At 52.5% G+C, this 22,853-nt stretch overlaps 3 protein-coding genes across 3 annotated transcripts; 1 reads left to right on the top strand and 2 right to left on the bottom strand.

Moving 5' to 3' along the window:
- Window positions 1–1,155: 1,155 nt before the first annotated feature.
- Window positions 1,156–2,318, top strand: DICSQDRAFT_180670 (uncharacterized protein; the record flags this gene model as incomplete). The annotated part of the gene is made up of 6 exons (XM_007365746.1): window positions 1,156–1,275; window positions 1,338–1,436; window positions 1,490–1,640; window positions 1,700–1,811; window positions 1,879–1,989; window positions 2,052–2,318. The coding sequence occupies exons 2-6, from the start codon at window positions 1,382–1,384 to the stop codon at window positions 2,316–2,318; spliced, it is 696 nt and encodes a 231-aa protein (XP_007365808.1). The 5' UTR covers window positions 1,156–1,275; window positions 1,338–1,381.
- A 9,971-nt stretch (window positions 2,319–12,289) lies between these two features.
- DICSQDRAFT_170119 (uncharacterized protein) lies at window positions 12,290–12,814 on the bottom strand (the record flags this gene model as incomplete). The annotated part of the gene is made up of 4 exons (XM_007365745.1): window positions 12,290–12,524; window positions 12,597–12,649; window positions 12,704–12,752; window positions 12,804–12,814. The coding sequence occupies 4 exons, from the start codon at window positions 12,812–12,814 to the stop codon at window positions 12,290–12,292; spliced, it is 348 nt and encodes a 115-aa protein (XP_007365807.1).
- A 7,954-nt stretch (window positions 12,815–20,768) lies between these two features.
- On the bottom strand, window positions 20,769–21,317 carry DICSQDRAFT_170118 (uncharacterized protein; the record flags this gene model as incomplete). The annotated part of the gene is made up of 4 exons (XM_007365744.1): window positions 20,769–21,009; window positions 21,078–21,130; window positions 21,186–21,234; window positions 21,286–21,317. The coding sequence occupies 4 exons, from the start codon at window positions 21,315–21,317 to the stop codon at window positions 20,769–20,771; spliced, it is 375 nt and encodes a 124-aa protein (XP_007365806.1).
- Between the last annotated feature and the right edge of the window lie 1,536 nt (window positions 21,318–22,853).

The following is a 22,853-nucleotide window of genomic DNA, read 5'->3' as shown; positions in this document are numbered from 1 at the left end:
TCACATCCGTCCGCACTGGGGGCTCTCGGCGTCGTTGGGCCGACACGAAAGTGAAAGGACTGCAGCCCTCGGATCGCATCAGAATTTGTCCAATGCATCTCAGTGTGCGATCCTGTTCGCTACGATGCCATTTGCGCATCTCCGAGTTATGAACCTAAACGAGAACCCCTGAAAACAGGTGGAAGTATCATTGCTTTCACTCGGCGCGAGTGACACCTTCTACAGAAGATCCGAGTCCGACACCCGAAACGACCAACGATCTGGTATTGGCTTTAGAATTGAGGCAGCGGCGGCAGCTGTCTGATGTATGTGGCGTGGATATTTCAGGCTATGAGCTTATCATGAAGACCCAGTCAGGCCATTGGCTGTTATGTACAGCCAGAGGCTCTCTGGCTTTTGTGCCTTCTGTTTGCCACAGTATAACCGGCTTCGCCAGTCGAGTCGGCCAGGGGTAAGTAACACTCAATTAACATCCCACATTCGAACTCCGGTATCCTCGACAGGGATATGATGGACTCATACTCCAGTTCTCGAAGCATGGATGATACTCTTCGCGTCGGACAAGTCCCCGAGATGCACACGATCTTTCAAGACTATTTCTGCCGCGCTTCTACCAGGGTCGGGGTTGGCATGTGACGCCGAGCTCGACCGGGGCTAGCCTCCATACTTAGTGACAGAGCCGTTCGTGTTCCTGCACTATTTCTCTCGCCCTTTCTAAGCTCATTGCAGCTGTCTTGTATTCGGAAGAATGTCTCCACATGCCTCGACTGCCCTCGCGCCTCGTTCCGTTGAGGTTAACGACTTCGCCCTGACAGTTTCTCTATATTATGCCAGCAGCGGAAGCCAGTCCAGCATCCAGTTACTCGTGGCAAGTCTATCATTCGGTGAGTCGTACCCTTCAATATCATCAAACCATGGCTCACCAGATATTAGGCATTTTGACGGCGCTGGTGACTGTAGCTATCATCTTCCTTGTGCAAGTCGTTAATTGGTCTCACCTAATACTACAGGCGCTGATGCGTATACTATAGTCGCCAGGGGTTACGGTCTCGAATATCAGTGGCATTTTTGTTTCTCAGTACCCTTCTCTTGTATTCCTCGACGAGCATCTATATGTGCGCACTGGTATGGTACCGTTTACGTGTCAGCCAACTGGTGCTGGACGCCACAAACGGCCTGACATCCACGGCCTACGACGCGAGTGGTGATGTCGCTTCCTTTGAGCATGTCGTCGAGATACAATCATGGATGATGACGATGACAACGGGTACTAACGTCAGTACCTTACTCTGTTCTCCTATTCTCTTCCTGATCCCCACCTGCCCACCTCCGAGCAGATCATAATCGGAGATGCCATTGTGTGGTGGCGAGCCTGCGTCGTATGGCGCAAGAGGGTCGTCTACTTCCTTGGACCCCTCCTCTTGGCTCTAACCCTGGGTTCGTCGCATGACATCTTCACGCTGAAGCCGTATCTCACATTCAACCTTAGTGATTGGCGTCATCAGCGTCCATCAATCAAAATTAATCCCCTACGTACAACTCCATCTGTTAACTAGTCTGGGCGGCTTTGCGGATGCGTTCTTGATCTTATCCATGTCCGTGAACATGCTTGCAACCTCTTTGATTGCCTACAAAGCGTGGTGCGTGTCTCCAATGACCCTTCATCAGCAGGCTTACCTGACCTCTGAGTCACACCTAGGGAGTACAGACGCATGGTGAAGAAGTACTTCAGCTCGGATGGGAGCACGACGAGTACATGGAAAGCTCTCGCTCTGCTTGTCGAGTCCGGCACTATCTACTGTGCGCTACTGGTAAGTGATTATCTTCGCGTTTTGGTATTGGCTGGAAGCTTATTTATGATTTGGTGATGGACTGCAGATGTTCCTCGTTGTGTACCAACTCAAGCGGCCATTTGTGATCACAAGCAGCGCGAGTGATTTTGACAAGATTGGGTGGTACTTTGCCGATGGATGCCTCTTACCCATAGCCGTAAGTGTGCCATATGCCATATCGATCGTCTTAGTTGTTGAGGGTACTCATGACCTCTGCAGGCAATTTACCCCACAATCATCATTCTGCTCGTTGCCATGAGGCGATCGCCGATTGAGCATGGAGTTTCACGGGCCGACGAGGGAGATGACGCTGGGTCTGCGCCTGGTGCCGCAAGCACCCTCATATTTGGTCGTCCCAATGTTGACAGCATAGCGACCCAGTGCACCATTATTTCGGCTGTCGAGATAGGCTCCCAGAGTGGCTCAGAGGAAGGCAACGAGGGGCTGTCCTCCGCGGAGAAGATGGGCGTGGCCAGTGAGGTATAGGGGCAGCGTACGCTCATGATGGACCGCAGATGACGAGATTCATGTATACGGAAACTATATAGCACACTAATTCTCTCAATCGCACGATGATCGACCCGTATAAAGGCATTCTGGAACCCGATTGCAGCTGGTACGGCTTTGCGGGGGCCGGGGCTAATTGGCGCCCCGCCCCCACCCTTACCGTCGCCGGCTGCCTCTGCCTCAAGTTGGAGTGACGTGCAAGAACTATTTGCTGACGGCCCTCTCAGCCTTATAACTGGATTTTGGAACCGGTGGTGTGCTAAGAGCCGCAACGTCTCGAATCGCGCTAACCCAATGGGCCCGGGCCGCGCCGGCTTCCCGGGGCGGAGGTCCGCCGCTTTGCCCGGCGCCGGCACGGAGCTTACATTGGTACGTCGCTACGCTGGTCCTATCACCCCCATGTGAGTGGTAATGTGCGAACGACGACGACATATACCCTTTCTTGACTCGCCATGCTTGCTCCTTGCGTCGCTCACGCTCATTGATGGAACGCGACTATGTAGCGCTTTTAGCTCTGCGCTCAGCATCCCCCTCATGAAGGTCGATAAGCGCAGCATATATTTACCACCCGAAACAGCTTTTCTATGTAAACTGCATGATATGTGTCAATCGGTGCGTACGCTCGCTCGCGCGTTGGGTATGAACATGGATCTCGCCCACAGGTCGCAACACCGCCGATCAAATTTCGTTGCGCAACACTCGTCTCCCTCACGTATTCCGCCACGCCTTGGATGAGCGGCAAGACGTGATACCGTCTCAGATCTAAATCAAATCTCGGGCCCACCGCTTCCTGGGCTGGCAGGCGACGATGACCAGCGGGTACGGTCTCAGCAGCGAGATCCACTTCGTTGTCTGTGGAGAGGGTTTTTCTGAGCTCTATGCCGATGCTGGGCTCGCGATTGCTACCTCGTCGACGCAGCGAGCCTGCTGGCGTGTCCCCGTTCAGGATTTCACGCTGGAGTGGTGCTACCGCACAGTGTAGCGGCCCGGCCTCCTAACGTTTGCGTCTTCCGTCGTCTCTCATACTTTACTGCAGCATCTCGTCTGAGAACGGATCACGGCCCGACTCGAACAGCATGCTTGTTGCACGAACACATGTTTGTCTCACACTACCGCCACAGCTCTCGTCTTGAACAGCTGCCCCGGTGTCGGGTTCCACGAACAGCTGGGACGCGAGTTCTGAGGCGCCAGCACCCAGGGAAGTTGCAACTGTGATGATACCCTCGTCGTCGTTGGTACGAAACTCCTATGTAGCTTCAAATGTCTCGCCTTTTCCTCGGCTGTTGTCACAAGCACGATCAGCAGTTATAGTGTGAGGTGAGACCTGCGCCAACTGTCGTGGCTACCCGCCTGAGGCGCCCACCTTCTTGCTTGTCAGTTCTGCTGGGGACAGCTTACCCGTAACTCCGTGCAAGTGGACGAAATGTTGCGGGACGGATCTCCGAGAATCGGTTCGGGCCTTTATTCTTCGCGTCCCGGGGACACAAATACGCCTTAGGCAAGACGCAATCAAGCTTGTTTCTATTGGACACGACTGTCACCCTCATTCAGTTGCGCTCTGGATTATCGGCAACACATAGTGGCGAATACCGGGCTTGATCAACATCGAGCTTCGAGGCCGCTGTTTCCATAGAGGGAGAGGGAGGAGCTCGGATGTTCCTGTCGCACTCTGCAGGTACGTTCTCACCTGCGCGATCGATTTCCTTGCCAGCGAAGACAGCGTGTTTGGGCTCTACGCAGACAATAGGCTTACGATCGCGGCCCTGACCGGCCTGACCATGGAGCTGGCATGCTGATGTATCCCCTTAGATGACGTGACGCTGGAGACGGACTAGCACAGGCTGGAACAGCGCGACCTCCTGGCGTCTCTCCCTCTGCTGCCTCTTCGTACCTCCAGAAGAACGTATAGGAACTGCCGGGCTCGCTTGAGGATCCTCCGCTTTGAATCTAACACATCGCTTAACTCGCATCTTCTTCGAGTCATCTTCGCTCTTGTCCTGTACGTCTCTGGTACCAATCGTCCCAGGTCTTGGCTCCTCTCCCTGCAACCAAGTAGAAGCATATTCGGATCTACGCGCCTGCTCACCGTACAAACGCAAGCTTTACTTGCATCACTGCGTCAGCTGCTGTCGTACAAAACTACTGGCACCAGGTCGCGGCCGGCGTCGGTTCTCCAAGCGTCTCCAGCTGGACACCGAGAAGAGACCCTGATTGGGAAGCCATCATGCCCCTCCTACACGTCGGTCTTAGGGCTACCTCGCTTTCAGATGACGAGAAGAACATCTCGCGGGGTTGGACCCGGTAGACGCTCCGTCGCTGCCTCCTGGAGCACCAGTCTTCTCGCGTGGGGTGTCACGCTGGGGACAAAGATTTCCCCTAGTCTCGTCTATGTAGACGAATTGGTACTGAATCCTCCTCTCCCCCTAACAAGTATCATATGCCTGTCTTGCGTCCCAGCATCCTCGACACAGATGCGCTGTATGCGGGCTAGCTAATGTTATAGTACGGCATTAGTCTGGAGCAGGCCCTGCAGTTGCAGTACGACATCGCCAGTAAATTCGCACGGCTTTGCTTGCAATTGCGATACAATGTGTACGTTGGTGTATCTGTTATGGTTACGAGTGTTGTTGGTTGCGATTGTGCACAACGAGCTCGTTAGGCTGATCCGGCTGATCTACTGCAGTCCTTGGTACAAACATGTGTCTGTATACCTTGCGTAAAACCTGCCAACAGCGAAGATTGAGCCAAGGAACACAATATGACTAAACAAAGCCTACTGGTCATCGCTGCAAATGCAAACGACAATCTCGTCCCACTCGAGATGGTACCTCGAGATGGTACCACAATACATATAAATAGCCCTGGGACCATTCAGGAATCAAGAGCGAATAGATACAATCTCGAGGTCAACGAGCAGGCTGTACGCGATACGTCTCACTTCTACCCAGATACCACAGTTCTTGTCCCCTTCCTCAACCCCGTGAGCCGGACTACTCCCTCAATGTCTGAGTCGGCTCGTCAGCTCTCCCAACATCATCACCTTCACCGTAGTCCTCCTTAAGGTAATCTTCAGGGGTAATCGATGCTCCGAGTGATCCAACGACCCGTTCGAATACAAGAGAACGATCGAGGTGCAGCGATGAGATCTGTGAGGATGGTATGGAGCCAACGGCCCGGAGGCTCGCTGACTGTAGGTGGAGGAGGAAGCGCGACACGAGGATGGCAGATAACCTTGGTGGTTGAATGTGCATGCGAAGAGTCAGAAGACATGGGATCGAGAAACGGACGCAAGGGTGCACATACGGGGCTGTGAAGGCTGTCACTACGCTCACACTTTGTAATGAATCTATATTGATCTATAACATCCACGGTCAAATGTTGTGCGGGTTCAGTTATAGTGTAACCTTACTGAAAGTAACGTGAAAGCAAGATGGAGGGAATTTAGCACTGCAAGGATCCTGAACGAGGGAGGAGTGAGTTGTGATATGCTGCCCAACTGCGCCACTCACAAAAAGTAGACTGTTCCTGCAAGGCATATCATTAGCATTTTAAGCCCGGATCAGCACTAGTATTACTTGGTACACACCATCCAACAGCAGCGCACTAGATATTGAGCCCTTCAGAATGCCCCCACGACTGTTTGCATGCGGGAGACCTAATGCGAGCCACGTTGAACCAATGGCGAGGCAGTCTGCTGCGATCGAGCATGACCGAGCTATAATGACAACTGAACAAGCCTGTAAGATGGAGCATTGATGTCAAGTTGAATCGCACTTTACACCTAGGTAAGTCAAGCTTTAGCGTATATTCCCAATCGACACCCTCAAGGAAACATACTTTTGGGTGAGACCAATGGACTGACTGTCAATTGTTATACATCCAAAAGGAAAGATGTTCTTGCCGGTCACTCCAAAACGGAATGCAACCTATGCATGGGTCAGTCTTCACAGGATAGCAATGAATGTGCGGTGATCAAATCTCACGAAGTTGATTCCGAGAGGAACCAATGATAGAACAGCAGTGATAGCACACAGATTCAAGCTCCTGCCGAGTGCATAGACGCGTATGGCGGTGAATGCTGGGAAGTCGACATATATATATGTGCTCATGAATATCATTGGACATAGGATGCGCACCTGCCAGGACTATGAAGAGCAAGCAGTCGATGACAACAATACTCTTGCTAGACATAGCACAGCTACATGAAGACAATTCATTGTAGTACTCTGTAGAGAGTCCATGAATTGATTTACCTCTGGATAGAGCAAGTTATATGTGGATTCATTCGATCCTAGGAAGGGTGGAGTACAGACCTTATCAGATAATTTCAAGAATGTTGCAAGGCCCCAGCCCAAAAAAAGCATGGTCATGTACTTGTTCAGCCAGAACACGATGGCTGCTCCTGTGATATTCCGCCCCCAGAAACACCGTATTTCTTCACCAGTCGTGATTATTGAATCAAAAACGAAAATCGCTGCGGAACAGATCAGTGAATCAGTCGGCATTAACTCTGAAGGGAATTCAAGTAGTATGCTGCAGCTCAGTAAGGACTGTACCTGTTGCTGCGACCTCACAGTAGTTTCCTGTCATTCTATGCGGTCAGGTTAAAACTCATCTTCAGCTCTTCCATTGTTGGTTTGAGACATGAGGACAGGTCACATACATGCTAGAATATTGGGCGGAAAGCTGTGCTGTCTGTGAGGCAGCCATAGTTTCAACGGAGAGTAAGGGTAGCGACGCGAGCTCGCAGGCTGTGGGTTGTCTCTTCTCATTTTGAGGAGAAGCAGTAATATACACTTCTCAGCGCTTCGAGGATATGCCTCCACGGCGACACAGATGACACTCCATTGCGGGATGCTATCTCTTGATGATCAGATATCGTTGAAGCTGATGAACACCACAACTCTGCTGGGCGACGCGCTTACGTTGAAGCAAAGCAGTGCAGATATTGTTCACCTCAACCTTAGCCTTAGAGCCGGAAAATTTGCCTGACATCTGTCACAAGGAGCCAACCATGTAGGAAGATGGAGATGATCTAGGGTGCAAGACGGAGTTAGCTCGCGATCTGATTCTGGCCCTTGACCGCCCTATAGGTGCCGTCTTTCAGCGTCGTGCATGCACACGATACTTCCCGACTAAAAACAAAGCACCGACTACTCCTCGTGCTCAATCCTATAGCACCAGTTGATCAGGCACACCAACTGCCAGATAAGTTTCTTGATCGTATCCATCAGCCGGCACCAGTTCGCCAGCGAATGAGTATCCCGTATCGCGTCTCCTCCCGTAGCCACTTGCGCAATCCTCTGGTTTACCATTGTCCGCTACTGTGGCAGCAGCTTGGACGAAAAGAGTGCGGGGAAACTTGGGCGTTTCCTACCCGTCGCTGGTGGCTTGGGGGCCTTTACGCAAGTGGATGACACCGTTTGCGCCTTCACGACAGGTGCAAGCAGTAGATTTTCAGTGCATCTAGGAGGCGTACTGATAGGGAGGAAGACGGCATAGGTGAGGGAAGGTGGATCACTTGGATTTGGAAATCATGATGCGGTCAGCACCGAAAAGCGACGGAGAGCCCACTGATAAGGGGCGTTAGGCCGGGAGGTATTTCTGATGATCACACGCGTACACTCTCCCGTATGTGAGGCTTAATTTGAGGGTCTCGCCATACCGTTGGCATGATGGGTTTCTGCGGATGCGTCAACATATGGGCATCTCTTCGTCCAGGAGTAGCCAGATATGATGCACCGTAATGATTGGGTTTCCATACAGGAACAGCATGTGGCCGAAGTTCTCGCAGTAAGGTTCGTGAATGACAGCCTTGAGCGCAACCTGTGCGCAGAGCGGCTCTTCACCTCCCTTGCGATCGCCTCCTTTAGCACGACGATCGCGGCCTCACTCTGGTCGGAACGGGTGGTTTGAGTCATACCCTGAAATCGAAACTGACAAAGTCGCACGCATAGGAATAGGTGAAAAGACGCGAATATGAATAGGTGACGAACCGACGACACGCTCTACGCATCATCACAACACCGAATACCGATGGCACTATCTGTTGGGGTAGGCTTCTTCGCGCCGGTTTTCGAGAAGCTTACGCTCGCCGCCTCAATGCCATCGCAGAACCGCCTCTAAAACTCTCCGCTGTGCCGGCCATCGGATAAGACCATCTTCACTTGACTGTTGCCATCGTTGACGCTGGAAAAGAACTCTAGAGAAGGTCGCAGGCAGTAGAGAGCAGCGGCAGATGATAGCGGAGGAAGCGAGAGGATAGCGATGGAGAATGCGATGGAAAACGCTGCGGAGATGAGGCGGAGACGATTCATCTTCGCTTTGGACTGCTTCTTCGAAGGTCTGTCTGCAGGCAAATGGATAGGTACGGTAAGTACAGTAGAGACTCTTTACACTGTCCAAGCCGCACAACACAGACTTGCGTACGTCCGATGCTTATACCGTGGCACTGCTGGTTTTTGCACGCATATATCCAGCATAATGAGGGTATGGCTGTCTCACATGAGTGGACATAAGAGCAAGGATGGTGCAAGAAACAGAAGTTGCGCGCATGAGTCATAAAAGATTAGGCTTGGGCTGGGGCGAAGAGCGGCGGGACCATCCGGACCGGCGCTTCCTGTCGTGCGAGACCGCGTTTGACCCTCCCCGAACACCCATATAGAGCGGAGAACGTACGTGTTCTAGAGGGGTGCATATCTCCTCCGTACGTGAAGGCCAACCTGCCGTGTCTGAGAGGATGTACGCTCGTTCTCGTGCGCGCTTGCAGTTGTTCACGAATGTCTCGCTCGTACCAGAATATAGGATGTCATGATTCCGCTACTAACACATACACGTCGGGATTAGAATCGACTGACAAAGACAGCGATCACGGTTGCCGCATACGTGCTGAGTGCAGTGCATATCGACAGCGTAGACGGTCGTTACGAGCACGTCGGTACGGCACGCGCAAGGTGAACACTGTGCGCTCTGCATACCCGCCGCATGCGTAGCTTCGCGACAGACGTTCGCAGCAGGACAGCGTGCAAGCGCGATACGTTGCGAAAATGTGCTCACCGTGTTTAGCCTCTAGCCATTGTCCTTGGCGTAGGCTGCAGCGAGCACGAGCTCACCCTCTCCACCGCTTTCATCGCTTGTGCAGTCGCCGAGCGAGGTACAACACCTGCATACATGCAGGAGCAGTCGCAGATCCGGAGACGTTCGTCTAGCATGAGCTCACTGGCTTCGTTGCTAGCCGCGGACTGAGTGCGCGGAAGGAGATTGGGATAGGAGGAAGGCGCATCAGCAGCGGTAGGTGTTGTGGCCTTGATCTGGTGCCGCTGCGGTGGACGATGGAGGTTTAGAGAGGTATGATCCTCGAGGGATGCTGCGGCATCAGACGCGGGGAGTAACGATGGCCATGGGGGACCGGTATATGCGCCGGCGAAGGCACTAGTACTTCCAATAAGGAGTGGGCTACTTGCGAAGAGGGTGGCTGCGACGAAAGTCTGGGGATCACAGACAAGAGCTTTCCAGCAGCTGTGATGACGTACGATGTCGGGATGCAATGTGCATAGTCGCTGGTAGTTGGCGGCTTACGTTCACTGGCACCTGCAAGACAGCCATTTTAGTATCGTTGTAAGAAGGATCTGGAGTACCCACTCAACCATGCGTAGGGAATGCGGGCTGCCGTGCATCGCAGTAAGTACTGCCCAAAGCTTTGAGCGATATGTTGACTCTCAGTACTTGTTGAGTCTTGAGCCTAGCGCAGCGTCTCGAATGGCGCTTGCTCATCATGCCGGGTGCGGGCCGGCCCCCCGGGCCATAGATCCGCCGCCGTCCCTAGCGCGAGTCTCTCGGCTCCGGCTGGTGCAGCTAGACGACGCTCGCTGTTCTTTGCTCTCGCTATTCCCTTGCTCGTATCTCCTGCCCTTGGACCGCGCTCGTGCGCACGTCTGCATCACCAGAGGGTCATAGCACACTCCTACTTGACGTCTAGCTGTGACGACTCTGAACAAGGTCGTCGAATGGCATACAAGTGGTCTGCCTAGGGCGGTCCCATCATCTCTAGGTGAGTAGCGATGCGCGATGAACCCCCTTCCCCGATCCTCCCTACTGACTCCTTGTGTCGCTCACTTTCATTGATAGAACACGAGTGGCGTTTGCGCTATGCATTCATCGGTCTCCCTCTCCTGCAGGGTCGAGTCGATAGGCGCGGCATACATCTCACAACCCGAAGCAGCTCTTTCACCTTCCACCTCTCAGCTCAAAGCAAGTTCCCTCAGAGCTAACCGAGGTACGACGTATATAGTTCTCTAGTGATACTATGCTCGCGCACACGGGATCTAGCTCTTCCCGCAGACCGCGCGACATCGGTCACTGAGTACTCATCGAACAAGAGTTCTCTACCCACCCTTCCACGAGCAACCGTCATAGCGATGTCCTTGGCGGCATCTGGTGTATCGGCGCATCCGTCTCACTCACTCCGTTGCGCTCTGCAAGATTGGCAAGACGTGGTGGCGTGCTTGATCAAGGCCGCCATCTCATCGTGGGAGAGGGGCTCGGATGTTCATGTCGCGCTCTGCCGGTACGTTCTCACCTGCCATTTATTCCCTTGCCAGCGAAGAGGGCTTGTTTGTGTTCTGCACCGATGACCAAATGCGATCTTGACGGTGGAGAGGACAAGCTGACGCATCGCCTCAGACGATGTATCGCAGGAGCCGTACTAGCACGAGCTGGAATGGAGCAACCTCCCGACGTCTCTCCCTCTGCCGCCTCTTCGTAGCTTCAGGAGAACATCTAGGAACTGCCGTGCTTGCTTGAGGGATCTGCGCTGAGGATCTGACACATCGCATGACTCGTATTTTGTTCCAGTCCTCTCAGCTCTTGTCCTCTCCGTCTCTGGTACCCATCGCCCCAGGCCTCGGCTGCTCTTACTGCACTCAAGTCGAAGCACATCCCGATCCAGGCGCTCTCTCATCGTACAAACGCAAGCCCGTCTCGCATCACTGCGTCAGGTGCTGTCGTGCAAAACCACTGGCACTAGGTCGCGTCTCCAGCTGATCACCTAGGAGAGCCCTGATTGGGAAGTCATTGTACCCCTCCCATAATGCTACTATCGACGTATACACTACCTCGCTCCCAGAGGGCGAGAAGAACATCGACTGTACCTCTCCTCCTCCCGTGCTTGGGTCACAATCATGATCGATGGTTGCACCACGCGAGGTCCGACCCGCTAGACGCGCCGTCGCTGCCTCCTAGGGCATCGATCTTGAATGTCCCGCTGGGGACAACACTGCTCATGATCTCGTTCCTGCACACGAATCAATGCTGAACCCTCCCATTCTCCCAACGAGGTTCAGATACCTGTCCTTGCGTCCCGGAATCCTCGACGCAGATGCGCTCTCCCCGGGATAGCTAATGTTCTAGGACGACATTACTCTGGAGAGGGCTCTGCGGTTGCTGTCTGATATCGCCCGGAGACCGTCTCCCTGATCTCTAGCCCACGGAGGAACGTGGAATGGTTTTGGCCCTGGTTCGTCCTGTTTCGCGCGTTTTTGCTTGGGATGCAATAGCACATGTCAGTTGATGTATCTGCTGTGCTTATGAATGTTACGGGTCGTGATCTTGTACGACGAGCTCGTTGAAGGCAGATCGGACTGATCTACTGCAATTCTTGGTATAATCACGTGTACGTGTGCCTCGCTTAGAACCATGCACCGACGAATATTAAGCCGAATAACGCGATATCACTGAATAGCGGCTGCTGGTGATCGCTGCAAAGGCAAACTACAGACTCGTCCCACTCAACATGATGACACAATCATTTACCCCTGAATTCCACTAATGCATAAAGAACGAATCATTACAGTCACTTGGTGAACGAGCAGGGATCACGCAATCCATCTCACTTCTACATAGATACCACAGTTCCTGTCGCTTTCCTCAACCCCATGGGTCATTGAGCCAGACTACTCCCTCGATGTCAGCTCGTCAGCTCTCTCCACATTTCCATCGTCATCATAGTCCTCCTTAAGATAATCTTCAGCAGAAATCGATGCTCCAAGTGATCCAACGATGCGCTCGAATACCAGGGAGTGGTCGAGATGCATTGACAAAATCTGTGAGGACGGTGTGGAGCCAACAGCCCGGAGGCTCGCTGATTGTAGATGGAGGAGGAAGCGTGACACGAGGACAGCAGATAACCTGCGTGGTTGAATGTTCATGCGAAGAGTCAGAAGACATGGGATCGAGTAACAGATGTAATGGTGCACATACGGGGTCGTGAAGGCCGTCACCACGCTCGCAGGTTGTAGTGCATCTACGTTGATCTATAACACCCACAGTCAAACTTGTGCTAGCTCAGTTATGCAGTGTGAACGTACCGAAAGCAACGTGAAGGCGAGATGTAGGGAATCCAGCACTGCGAGGGTGCTGAACGAGGAAGGAGTGAGATGCTATATGACGGAAAACTATCCCGCTCACAAGAAATACATGGTCCCTGCGTAGATGATGTTGTTATCCTTCTATTCCTCGTGCAACACCATTACTACTTAGTACATACCATCTATCAGCAGAACACTAGATATTGAGCCCTTAAGAACGCCATCACGGCGACTTGCATACGGGAGACCTAATGTGAACCATGTTGCACCAATGGCGAGGCCGTCTGCTGCGATCAGGCACGTCCGAGAGATAATGGTCACTAAAGGAGCTCAGTGAAACGGTGTTCAAGTCGACTTGAAAAGCAATTTACACCTAAGATCAGTAGGTTCTGCTTCAGGATGATCTCGATCGTCAACATAGCATGCACTCACAATTTGACTATATTGATAGGCATATTGACCACGCCTGTGCATCCAAGGGGAAAGATGTTCTCGCCGGTCACTCCAAATTTAAAGTTTGCCTGTTTATGAGTTAGCGTCTACGGGACAGCAATAAACGTGCCGTAATCAAATTGTACCATGTTAGTTCCAAGAGGCACTAAGGTCAGGACAGCAGTGACGGTACAGAGTACTAGACTCCTCCTGAGCGCATAGACGCGTATTGATGTGAAGACTAGGCAGTCAAAATTTTGAGATGTGCTCGTGGATATCAGTAGATATAGGGTGCGCACCTGCCAGGATTGTGAAAAGCAAGTAATCAACCACGAGATCACCCCTTGTAGATAGATCACAGCTGTACGGACCCAATTGATCGCAGTACTCTGTAGAGAGTCCATTGAATTGCCTTACCTCTGGCGCAGAGTCAACCTATATGTGATTTCATTCCATCCTAGCAAGGACGGAGTACGTACCTTGTCGGATATGTTCAATGCCGTTGCGAGGTCCCAAACCAGAAAGAGTGTGGTCATATACTTGTTCAGCCAGAACAAGATGGCTGCTCCTGTTATCTTCCGTCCCCAGAAACACCGTATTTCTTCCCGGGTCGTGATCATTGAGTCGTGCAGGAATACCACTGCCAAACAGATTGGCGAATGGTTTAGCGTGAATTCTCGGGTTACTCAAATTGAATGCTGCAGCGTATTAGAGACTATACCTGCTGCTGCGAAAGTACAGTAATTTCCTAACATACTATGAGGTCAGGAGTTTCATCTTCAGCGCCCGCAGTATCAGGTTCAGACATGAGGATGGGCAACATACATGCTAGAATATTGGGTGGCAAGCTGTCCAGTCTGTGAGGAAGCCATAGTGTTAATGAGGAGCCAGGGTTGCGACGCGAAGTCTGTGGGTTGTCTCTTCTCATGTTGAGGAGAAGTATTTACACGGATCTCTGACAGCATCCATGATTGAATATGTCCGGAACTGTTCTATCTTCATGATCAGATATTGACGAGAAGTCGGTAAATGTCGCATCTCTGGGGAGCGAACAAAATGTGGCAAGATGCGAAGAAGCCACATGTCATAGGCACATCTGTCCAATGTGGTAATCTGAATCTCACAGACCTGAAGTATGTTCCTTCTGGAAGATCGCATAACAAACCTACCCACTGCAACACGTAATGCCACATTCTCACATAAATGCCTCAGAAACTAGTCAAACTCTCCAAGAGCGTCGGAGAGCATCTGGGTCACCCTGATGTCTGGAGGGAGCGTCGTTGGAGGAGCAGAATGAGGACGCATGTGAAGTCGTGCTCGCTGAAGGATCAGATAGAAATATCATGTGGCAGTTGGTGTGCCTGACGTACCTCGCCGAGTGGGACTATTCTCCCGCCCCTTTCCTCTGCCAGAACACGTGGCTCCGCAACAGCTGCTTCCCCCCCATTTGTGCTCATGTCTCGCCGTATCATCGGTGTGATACGTTTCTGGGAAGACATCAGCATATGCGCATCTCTCTGCATCTAAGCGCCACAAGGAAGGACGCACCGTCATGATGGTAGTGTGATATAGGAACGAGCCCGGCATGAGACCGAAGGAATTCTCGTCGTACACCTCGAAGATGTCCCCCGTGTAAGCTCCAGTGAATGCAGGGCTACCCTAATCCCCCGCTTTCGTCGGTCACCGGAACCAGCCGCTGTCGACAAGCAGTCAGAAGTTTGGGGAGTTTTCTCATTGGCTACGGGTTATTGCCCCTAACCTCATCCCAAATGGTCCTGGGGTGTCAAGTATCAAGTGCGCGGAAGGAGGTCGGGATAAAGGAAGAAGCTTCGCAGAGGCACCATTTGTGCGATGTTGGGGCGTTGCGCTCGGGTAGGAGCGATAAGGATAAGAGATCTGTAGATGCGCGGTCAGAGGTACGTTTGATAGAGGATGCGCTACTGACGAGCGGGGAGGTCGTCGCGAGGTCGGCTTGGAGAACGCAGACAACACGACGGTGCGTTGAAAGCCGCCGCGTCTCGCTCCCTGAGGCCCGGTCCGGGCCGGCATTCTTCCTAGTGCAGTGCAGCTAGATGAGACTCGCTCTTGATATCCCCATGCCCGTCTCTCCTGCTCTTTGACCGTGCTAGGGCTTGCTTCTGCATTAATACACGAATGTCATAGTCCCGTACTACCTGATTCCCGGCTGTGGCGTTTTCCCGGTCCCGCAAATCGACATCACACGAACCAGGTCGTCGGATGGCATACAATCGGTCCGCCTAGGGCGGTCCCATCATCTCCAGGTGAGTTAGCCATGCGCGATGTGGCCCTTTCCCGATCCTCCCTACTGACTCCTTGTGTATCTCGGGCTCACGGATAAAACACCACTAGCGTTCAGACTATGCGTTCACCGGTCTCTTACTCATGCAACTTCGAGTCTATAGGCGCGACATACATCTACAACCTAAAGCAGCTCTTTAACCCATCACCCCGACGCTCAAAGCAAGTGCTTTCAGAGCCAATCCAAGTACGACGCATGTAGTTTCACTGCGATGATTATGCTCAGGCACATGGAATCTAGCTCTTCCTGCGAATTGGGCGACATCTACTAATGAATACTCATCGGATAGGGCTTGTCACTTACGCAATCCACTCTTCCACGAGCGACCATCGTGGCAACGTCCTCGGCGGTATCTGGTGCATCTGCACACCTGTCTCCCTCACCCCTTTACTCTCTGGGTGATTGGCAAGACATGGTGGCCGATACCGTGCTTGTCCAAGATCGAGGCTGCAAGTTCCATAGGTGGAGAGGAGCTCGAATTTTCATGTCTCGCTCTGCCGCTACGTTCTCATCTGCGCGCGATGCGATCGTTTACCTTTCCAGCAAAGCCTTTCTGGGCACTACGCAAGTGATAGGCTTGACGGTGACGCGGGCATGCTGACGTGTCCCCTCAGACGATGTGACGCTGGAGGCGTACTAGCTCGTGCTCAGGCTACAACTGCGCGGTCTCCCGAGCACTCTCCCTCTGCTGCCTCGTCGTGCCTCTAGGAGAACATAGAGAAATTGCCGTGCTTGCCTGACGGGTCAGGAACATGCACTTATAATCTGACGTGGGGCTTGACTCGCATCTCGCTGGAGACCTCTCTGCACCACTTCTACAGCTCCATCGCGTTATGTCCTTGCAGACCTCCATACACTCAAATTGAGGCACATCCAGATCCAGGCACCTGCTCACCGCACAATTGCAAGCCCGTCTTGCATCACTGCATCAGTAGGGAACGAGCCCGACGTCGGCGACACGCTATGTGTAGACTACAACGGCGGTTTTAACCTGAAGGGCAATCTGGCCTTGACGGTGCTAAACCTACATACCGCATGCAGAAAGAGAGCAGCCGAACTACGCGCGCAGGCACCGCTGTCACGCGCGCAGAGGCGGGCAGAGCGCAGGAAGGAGGAGAGGGGTTCTACAGGCAAGGAGAGCGCAAACTAGCTCACAGAACAGCCGTACACGGCGGGAAGAGGGCGGGAAAGGAACCCGAGCGGTACGACGCTGGCAATGGAAGAGCCACCCCGGATGTGTGCACAGACAACTCTGGACAAGCACGGTTGGCATCACGTGGAGGGGGAAGGGAGGTTTTAAACCATCATGGCCCGATCCTCCTTCGGGTTATAACCGCCGTTGTAGGTTACTCGATGCGTATGATCAGAACACACCAAATGCTGATGATCGTCACTGTTTCGGTGCGCTTCTTCGCATCACTCTTCAAGGCCGTCGCAATCGCCGCCACAAAGCCTTCGGAGAACCGCCTCTGAAACTCTGCGCTGGGCTGGCCATCGGATAAGACTATCGGCTGATGTCGCATCCCTGCTACTATTTTCGCTTGACCATTGATACCGCTGACGCCAGAGTAGGACTCAGATAAGGTCGGAGGCAGTGGTGCGCGGCGGTAGAGAAGAGCAAAGGAAGGGAGAGGGTGGCGGTGAAGAGTTGGATGGAAAACATCACGGAGATGCGGTGGAGACGATTCTTCTTCGCTTTGGACTGCTTGTTCGAAGGTCTGCGGGAGGATAGATGGGTAAGGACAGGATTCTGTACACGATTCCACAAGCACAGATAGAAGCTGAGTCGGAAGCATTCTGCGATCGTGGCTAGTTGGGAAATTTATATGAACACTGCCCAAACCCCACAACCCAGAGTTGCGGACGTCCGATACGTCATTGCACTGTTCGTTTTGACACGCATATATCCATCTTGATGAAGGCAAGGACGTCTTGCAGGTTCTGCGTTGATGAAAATGCCTGTAAAAGATACGCAGACGAAAAAGTGGGCCACAGTAGATTGGACTTGGACGCAGGCGACGAGACCATCTGGACCGGCGCTTCATGTCGCGCGAGACACTTGGTCATTCCCAAACACCCATATATGCATATCACACGCGCGTACGGACTACCACATGGTGTATGCAAACAAAGCCTCATAGGGGGTAAGAGCGTATAACATACTTGTTCAGGAGGGACACCTATTCGGTCCGTACATAGAAATTGCCCTGCTTTGTCTATAGGGAGGATGTACGCTCGTCTCGCGCGCACTCGGAGTAGTCCTTGAACTTGTCGTTCGTGTTAGAATATTGGGTACCAAGATCCTGCTACCAACGTATACGTGTCAGAATCTGAATCAACTGAGAAAGGCGTTCACGGTGATTGCGCGCCGCATATATGCGGGATGCAGCGCGTATCGAGAGCAAAGATGGTCGTTCCGAGCAGACAGATACAGCGCGCGCAAGGTGGACACTGTGCGCTCTGCCTACCTGCAGCTTCTCGACACGCGTAAGCAGCATCATAGCGTGCATGCTCAATACGTTGCAGGAATGTGCTCACCGTCATTCGTATCCAGCCTTGGTCCTTGGTGTAAGCTCCAGCGAGCGCATGTTCATTCACTTCCCTGCCATCGTCGCTTGTACTGTGCGAAGCGAGATCCAGCACCAACGTACATCGAGGAGCGGTCGCAAGCTCGGAGAGTCCTGGCGCTCAACCTGTTTGTCTGAAAGGACCCAGGAACTGAGCGAAAGATCGGGATTGGAAGGCAAATCGGAGGCGGAAGATGTTGTCGACTTGACCATAGCGTCCATAAGTACTGCCGCGATAGCAGACGACAAGGCTTCAGAGAGGCATGATGTCCATCGAGAGAAGCTGGGGAAGCGGGCGCGGGGGAGAGCGATGGAAGATCGGTAGCCCTAGATGCGCAGACATAGGTACCGTCGATAGGGAGCGGGCTACTCGCGATGGGTAGAGTGGTATAGAGTGAAATTGGAAGAACGCACTCAAGGGGATTCAAATGAACATTCCAAAGACTGCGCTTCTAACAGGGGTCCGAGTCGTTCACATGCAGGCACCAGTGCTGCACCCGAGTCCTGCGCGTCATCCATTGAGCATGGATGGAAGAGGCTTTGTCCTACCCACTCGAGTATCCGCAGGGTGTTTGTGCTGCCATGCTTGGAGGGCTGCCCGGCCCGGGAGCTCGTAGTGCAGACAGCCGCAGTCGCGCGGCACGGGGACACGGGCCGGGTTCCCGTGCGCACAGGTCCGCGGCAGCTCAGGCGCAGCAGCTCGCTGGTCTCTGCTCTCAGCTCTTCCTTTCCGCTTGCTCGTCTCTTCTGTTGTGGGGCCGCGCCAGTGCGCACGTCAGCACTGCGAAAGTGTCATAACACTGTCGTACCTGAGGCCTAGCCGTGACGCCCTGAGTGCTCTCCCGGTCCCGCAACTCGACATCGCCTGAACAAGGTTGTCGAAAGGCATACTATCTATCTATCTATGGGGGTCCCCTCCTCGCCAGGTGAGTAGCGATCACGATAAATGACGATACAAACCCCTTCCAGAGCCTCCTTACTGGCTCCTCGTGTCGCTCGCACTCATGGATTGAACACCACTAGCGTTTACGCTATGGGCTCACCTGTCTCTCTCCCATGCAGGTTCAAGTCGATATGCGTGGCATACATCCGCAACCCGAAGCAGCTCTCTCGCCTTCAACTTCCCTGCTCAAAGAAAGTCCTCTTAGGGCGAACATAGGTACGAAATGTCTATGCTCGCGTACACGGAGTTAGTTCGCGACACAGCACACTGAACTCCTAGGACATCGAGCAGGGCTTCTCACTTACGCACACTCACTCTGCCACGAGCAAAAGCCATAGCGACATTTTGGCGGCATCTGATGGATCGTCACACCTGTCATCCTCATTTACGCCATTACGCTCTGGGTGTCAGCAAGACATGGTTGCGGAACCCGTGCTTGATTGGTGTCGAGACATGGGCGGAGAGGCGAGGATGTTCGTGTTGCACTCTGCGGGTGCGCTCTCAGCTTCAGCTGCTAGCGAACAGGGAGTTTTGCGCTCTACGTCGACGATAGGCTCACGATTGCTAACTTGACGGTGGAGCGGGGCGGCTGGAGGACACCGTCCCCTCAGACGACGCGGCGCCGGTGTTGAACTAGCACGTGCTGGAACGACTTTACTTCCCTCTGCTATCTCCTCACAACTCGCATGTCTTCCCTTCCGAGATCTCTTCACTCTCAGGGCTCCCTCGAACCCATCGTGCCAGGTCTTGGCCGCCCTCTACATTCAAGCCGACGCATATCCTGTGCCAGACGCCTGCTAACCGCACAAATCGAAGCTCGACTGACATTGCCGCTGAACCTGCCGTCATGGAACATCACATTCACCAAATTGTGGACGATACGTCTCCGGCGCGAGTTCCGAGGTCCGGCTGGACACCGAGAAGAGCGATCATTGGGAGACTAGCGCGCTCCTTCTGCGCAGCTGCCATCGATGCATCGGTCTTAGCCCTGTGTCGCTTTCAGAGGGCGAGAACGACATCGGGCGTGTCTCTCCTCCTGAGCTGTCGTCATGAGCGAGGTCAACGGTTGTATCGGGCGAGGTTGGACCCCTGAGATGCGCCGTCGCTGCCTCCTGGGGTACCACCAATTCTCGCATAGTTGACTCGCTAGCGGCAAAATTACCCTCAATCTCATCCATGCAGACTAAGTAGAGCTCAGCCTCCCCTCCCCCCGAAAAATATTGCAGGCCTGTTCTCGCGTCCCGGCGTCGTCGAAGCAGGTGTCTGGGCTAGCTGATGCTCTAGGATGACATTCCTCTGGAGCAGGCCGGTACGCGTCTGACATCGCCCGAAGACCGTACACCTGATCTTTGGCCCACGTCGGAACGTTGCATTGGTTACGGGCCCTACTCCGTCCGACTTCGCGCGGTTTTGCTTGCGCTTGCGGTAGTATATGTCATATTGTATTATGTCTGTTATGCTTATGAGAGTGTTGTCGGTCGCGAATTTGTACGACGAGCTCCTTGAAGGCAAGTTAGACTGATCGGCTAAAGTTTCTGGTGCAAACGCCTGTATGTCTGCCTCGAAACCACCCAGTGACGACCAAAGAACACTGACTGAACAGGGACTGCTGATTATCGTTGCAAAGGCACGACAGTCTCGTCCCGATCGACTTGGTACAACAATACATACAGCCCTGAGTGATTGGGGCATCAAGCGCGAGTCAATACAATCTCGAGGTCAACGAGCAGGCCGTACGCGATCCATCTCACTTCTCCCCAGATACCACAGTCCTTGACGTATTCCTTAAACCCGCGAGCCAGACTACTCCCTCGATGTCTGAGTCGACTCCTCAGCTCTCTCCACATTGTCACCGTCGTCGTGGTCCTCTGTGAGGTAATCGTCGGCGGCAATCGATGCTTCAAGGGATCCGACGACCCGTTCGAATACCAGAGAACGATCGGGGTGCAGCGACGAAAGTTGTGAGGACGGCATGGAGCCAACGGCCCATAGGCTCGCTGATTGTAGGTGGAGGAGGAAGCGCGACATGATGATGGCAGATAGCCTGCGTATTTGGGGGTACATACGAGTAGTCAGACGACATTCAATTGATAGATGCATGGGCGCACATACGGGGCTGTGAAGAATGAGACTACGCTTAGAGATTGAAGCGCGTCTACAGCGATCTGTAATGCTCAGGGTCAAGTGTTGCACTGGTTACGTTATGGAGTGTGAGTTTACTGAAAGTAATGTGAAGGCAAGATGTAGGGAATTGAGCATAGCGAGGATGCTAAATGAGAAAGGAGTGAGATGCGATATTCCGCAAAGCCACCGCACTCACAGGAAATAGATGGTCCCTTCATGGTATTTCATTAGCGTATGTCCCTTCGAACGAACAATCATCACTCAGTACACACCTTCTATCAGCAAAACAGTAGATATCGAGCCCTTAAGCACCCCTTCGCGTTGAGTTGAATATTGGTGGCCTAATGTAAACCATGTGACACCTATGGCGAGGCCGTCTGCTACAATCAGGCACGACCGAACTATGATTGTGACTGAAGGAGCCCGTAAGATAGAGGATTGGTGGTCGAGTTGAATTGAGCATTACACCTAGAATAGATAGGTTGGGCTTCAGCAGATAGTTGCAATCGACGCTCTTAGGGTGAATCACTTTTGAGAGAGACCCATGGGCGCATTGTCAAATCCTGTACATCCAAAGGGGAAGATGTTCTTGCCGGTCAGTCCGAAACGAAAATGAACCTGTGTATAGATCAGTGTTCATGGGATAGCACGTAATGTGAAAATGCGGTGATTCAATCTCACAAAGTTAATGCCGGTAGGTACCAAGGATAGAACAGCAGTGATAGCACACAGCGTCAAACTCCTCCCAAGTGCATAGACGCGTATGGCCGTGAAGGCTAGGAAGTCCAAAACATTGAGACATGTTTGTGAATATGAGTGAATATAGTACGCGTACCTGCCTGGACTATGTAAAGCAAGTACAGAACGGCATTGGAACCCCTGGAAGAAAAAGCGCAGCTGCATAGACGCAATTAATTGTAGTACTTTGCGGAGAGTCCATTGAATTGCTTCACCTCTGGCAAAGTCAAGATACATGGAGATTTTTGTGATCCCAGCAAGGGCGGAATACGTACCTTGTCTGAGATGTTTAGAAATGTTGCGAATGTCCAGACCAAACACAGGATGGACATGTACTTGTTCAGCCAGAACAAAATGGCTGCCCCTGTGATCTTCCGTCCCCAAAAGCATCGGATCTCTTCTGCAGTCGTGATGATTGAGTCATAAAAGAACACCGCTGTGTAAGAGACCAGTCAACATTTCGGGTTTCAGTATCAAGGGTATTCAAGTGATATGTTGCAGCTCCAGTTAGGACTATACCTGCTGCTGCGACAGCGCAGTAGTTTGCTACCATGCTATTTGGTCATGGATATCATCTTCAGCGCCGGCAGTATCGAGTCGATACATGAGGACAGGTCACATACAAGCTATGATATTCGGCGGAAAGCTGTGATAAACTCGGGGCTGTGAAGACAAAGATTAGATCCGACTAGAGTCGAAGCAAGATCTTCAGTCAGTAAGGAAAGACTATATTGCAGTAACCAACTGTACCTAGAGTCGAAGCAAGACTACAAAGGTTAAGTAAGTAACTACAAGTTAGAGATAGATGTAACGAAGTACTCACTCTTCAGTCAGTAAGGAAAGACTGAAGAGGGAGGACGAAATCTGAAGTCCTTATATACTACAGGAAAGTGTCCATGACTAATCGAAGAGTGGTTAGTCACATGTACCATAGTGCGATGAATAATACGATGATGAAAGAATTGCGACATATCGCATCATAGGATGAGTAAGAGATGAGTAAGGCATAGACCTGTCTAGACCGTT

This window comes from Dichomitus squalens (genome assembly GCF_000275845.1).
Source record: "Dichomitus squalens LYAD-421 SS1 unplaced genomic scaffold DICSQscaffold_14, whole genome shotgun sequence".
NCBI lineage: Eukaryota > Fungi > Basidiomycota > Agaricomycetes > Polyporales > Polyporaceae > Dichomitus > Dichomitus squalens.
Note: the sequence above shows the minus strand (reverse complement) of the source record. Positions and strands in the feature narration are given on the sequence as shown.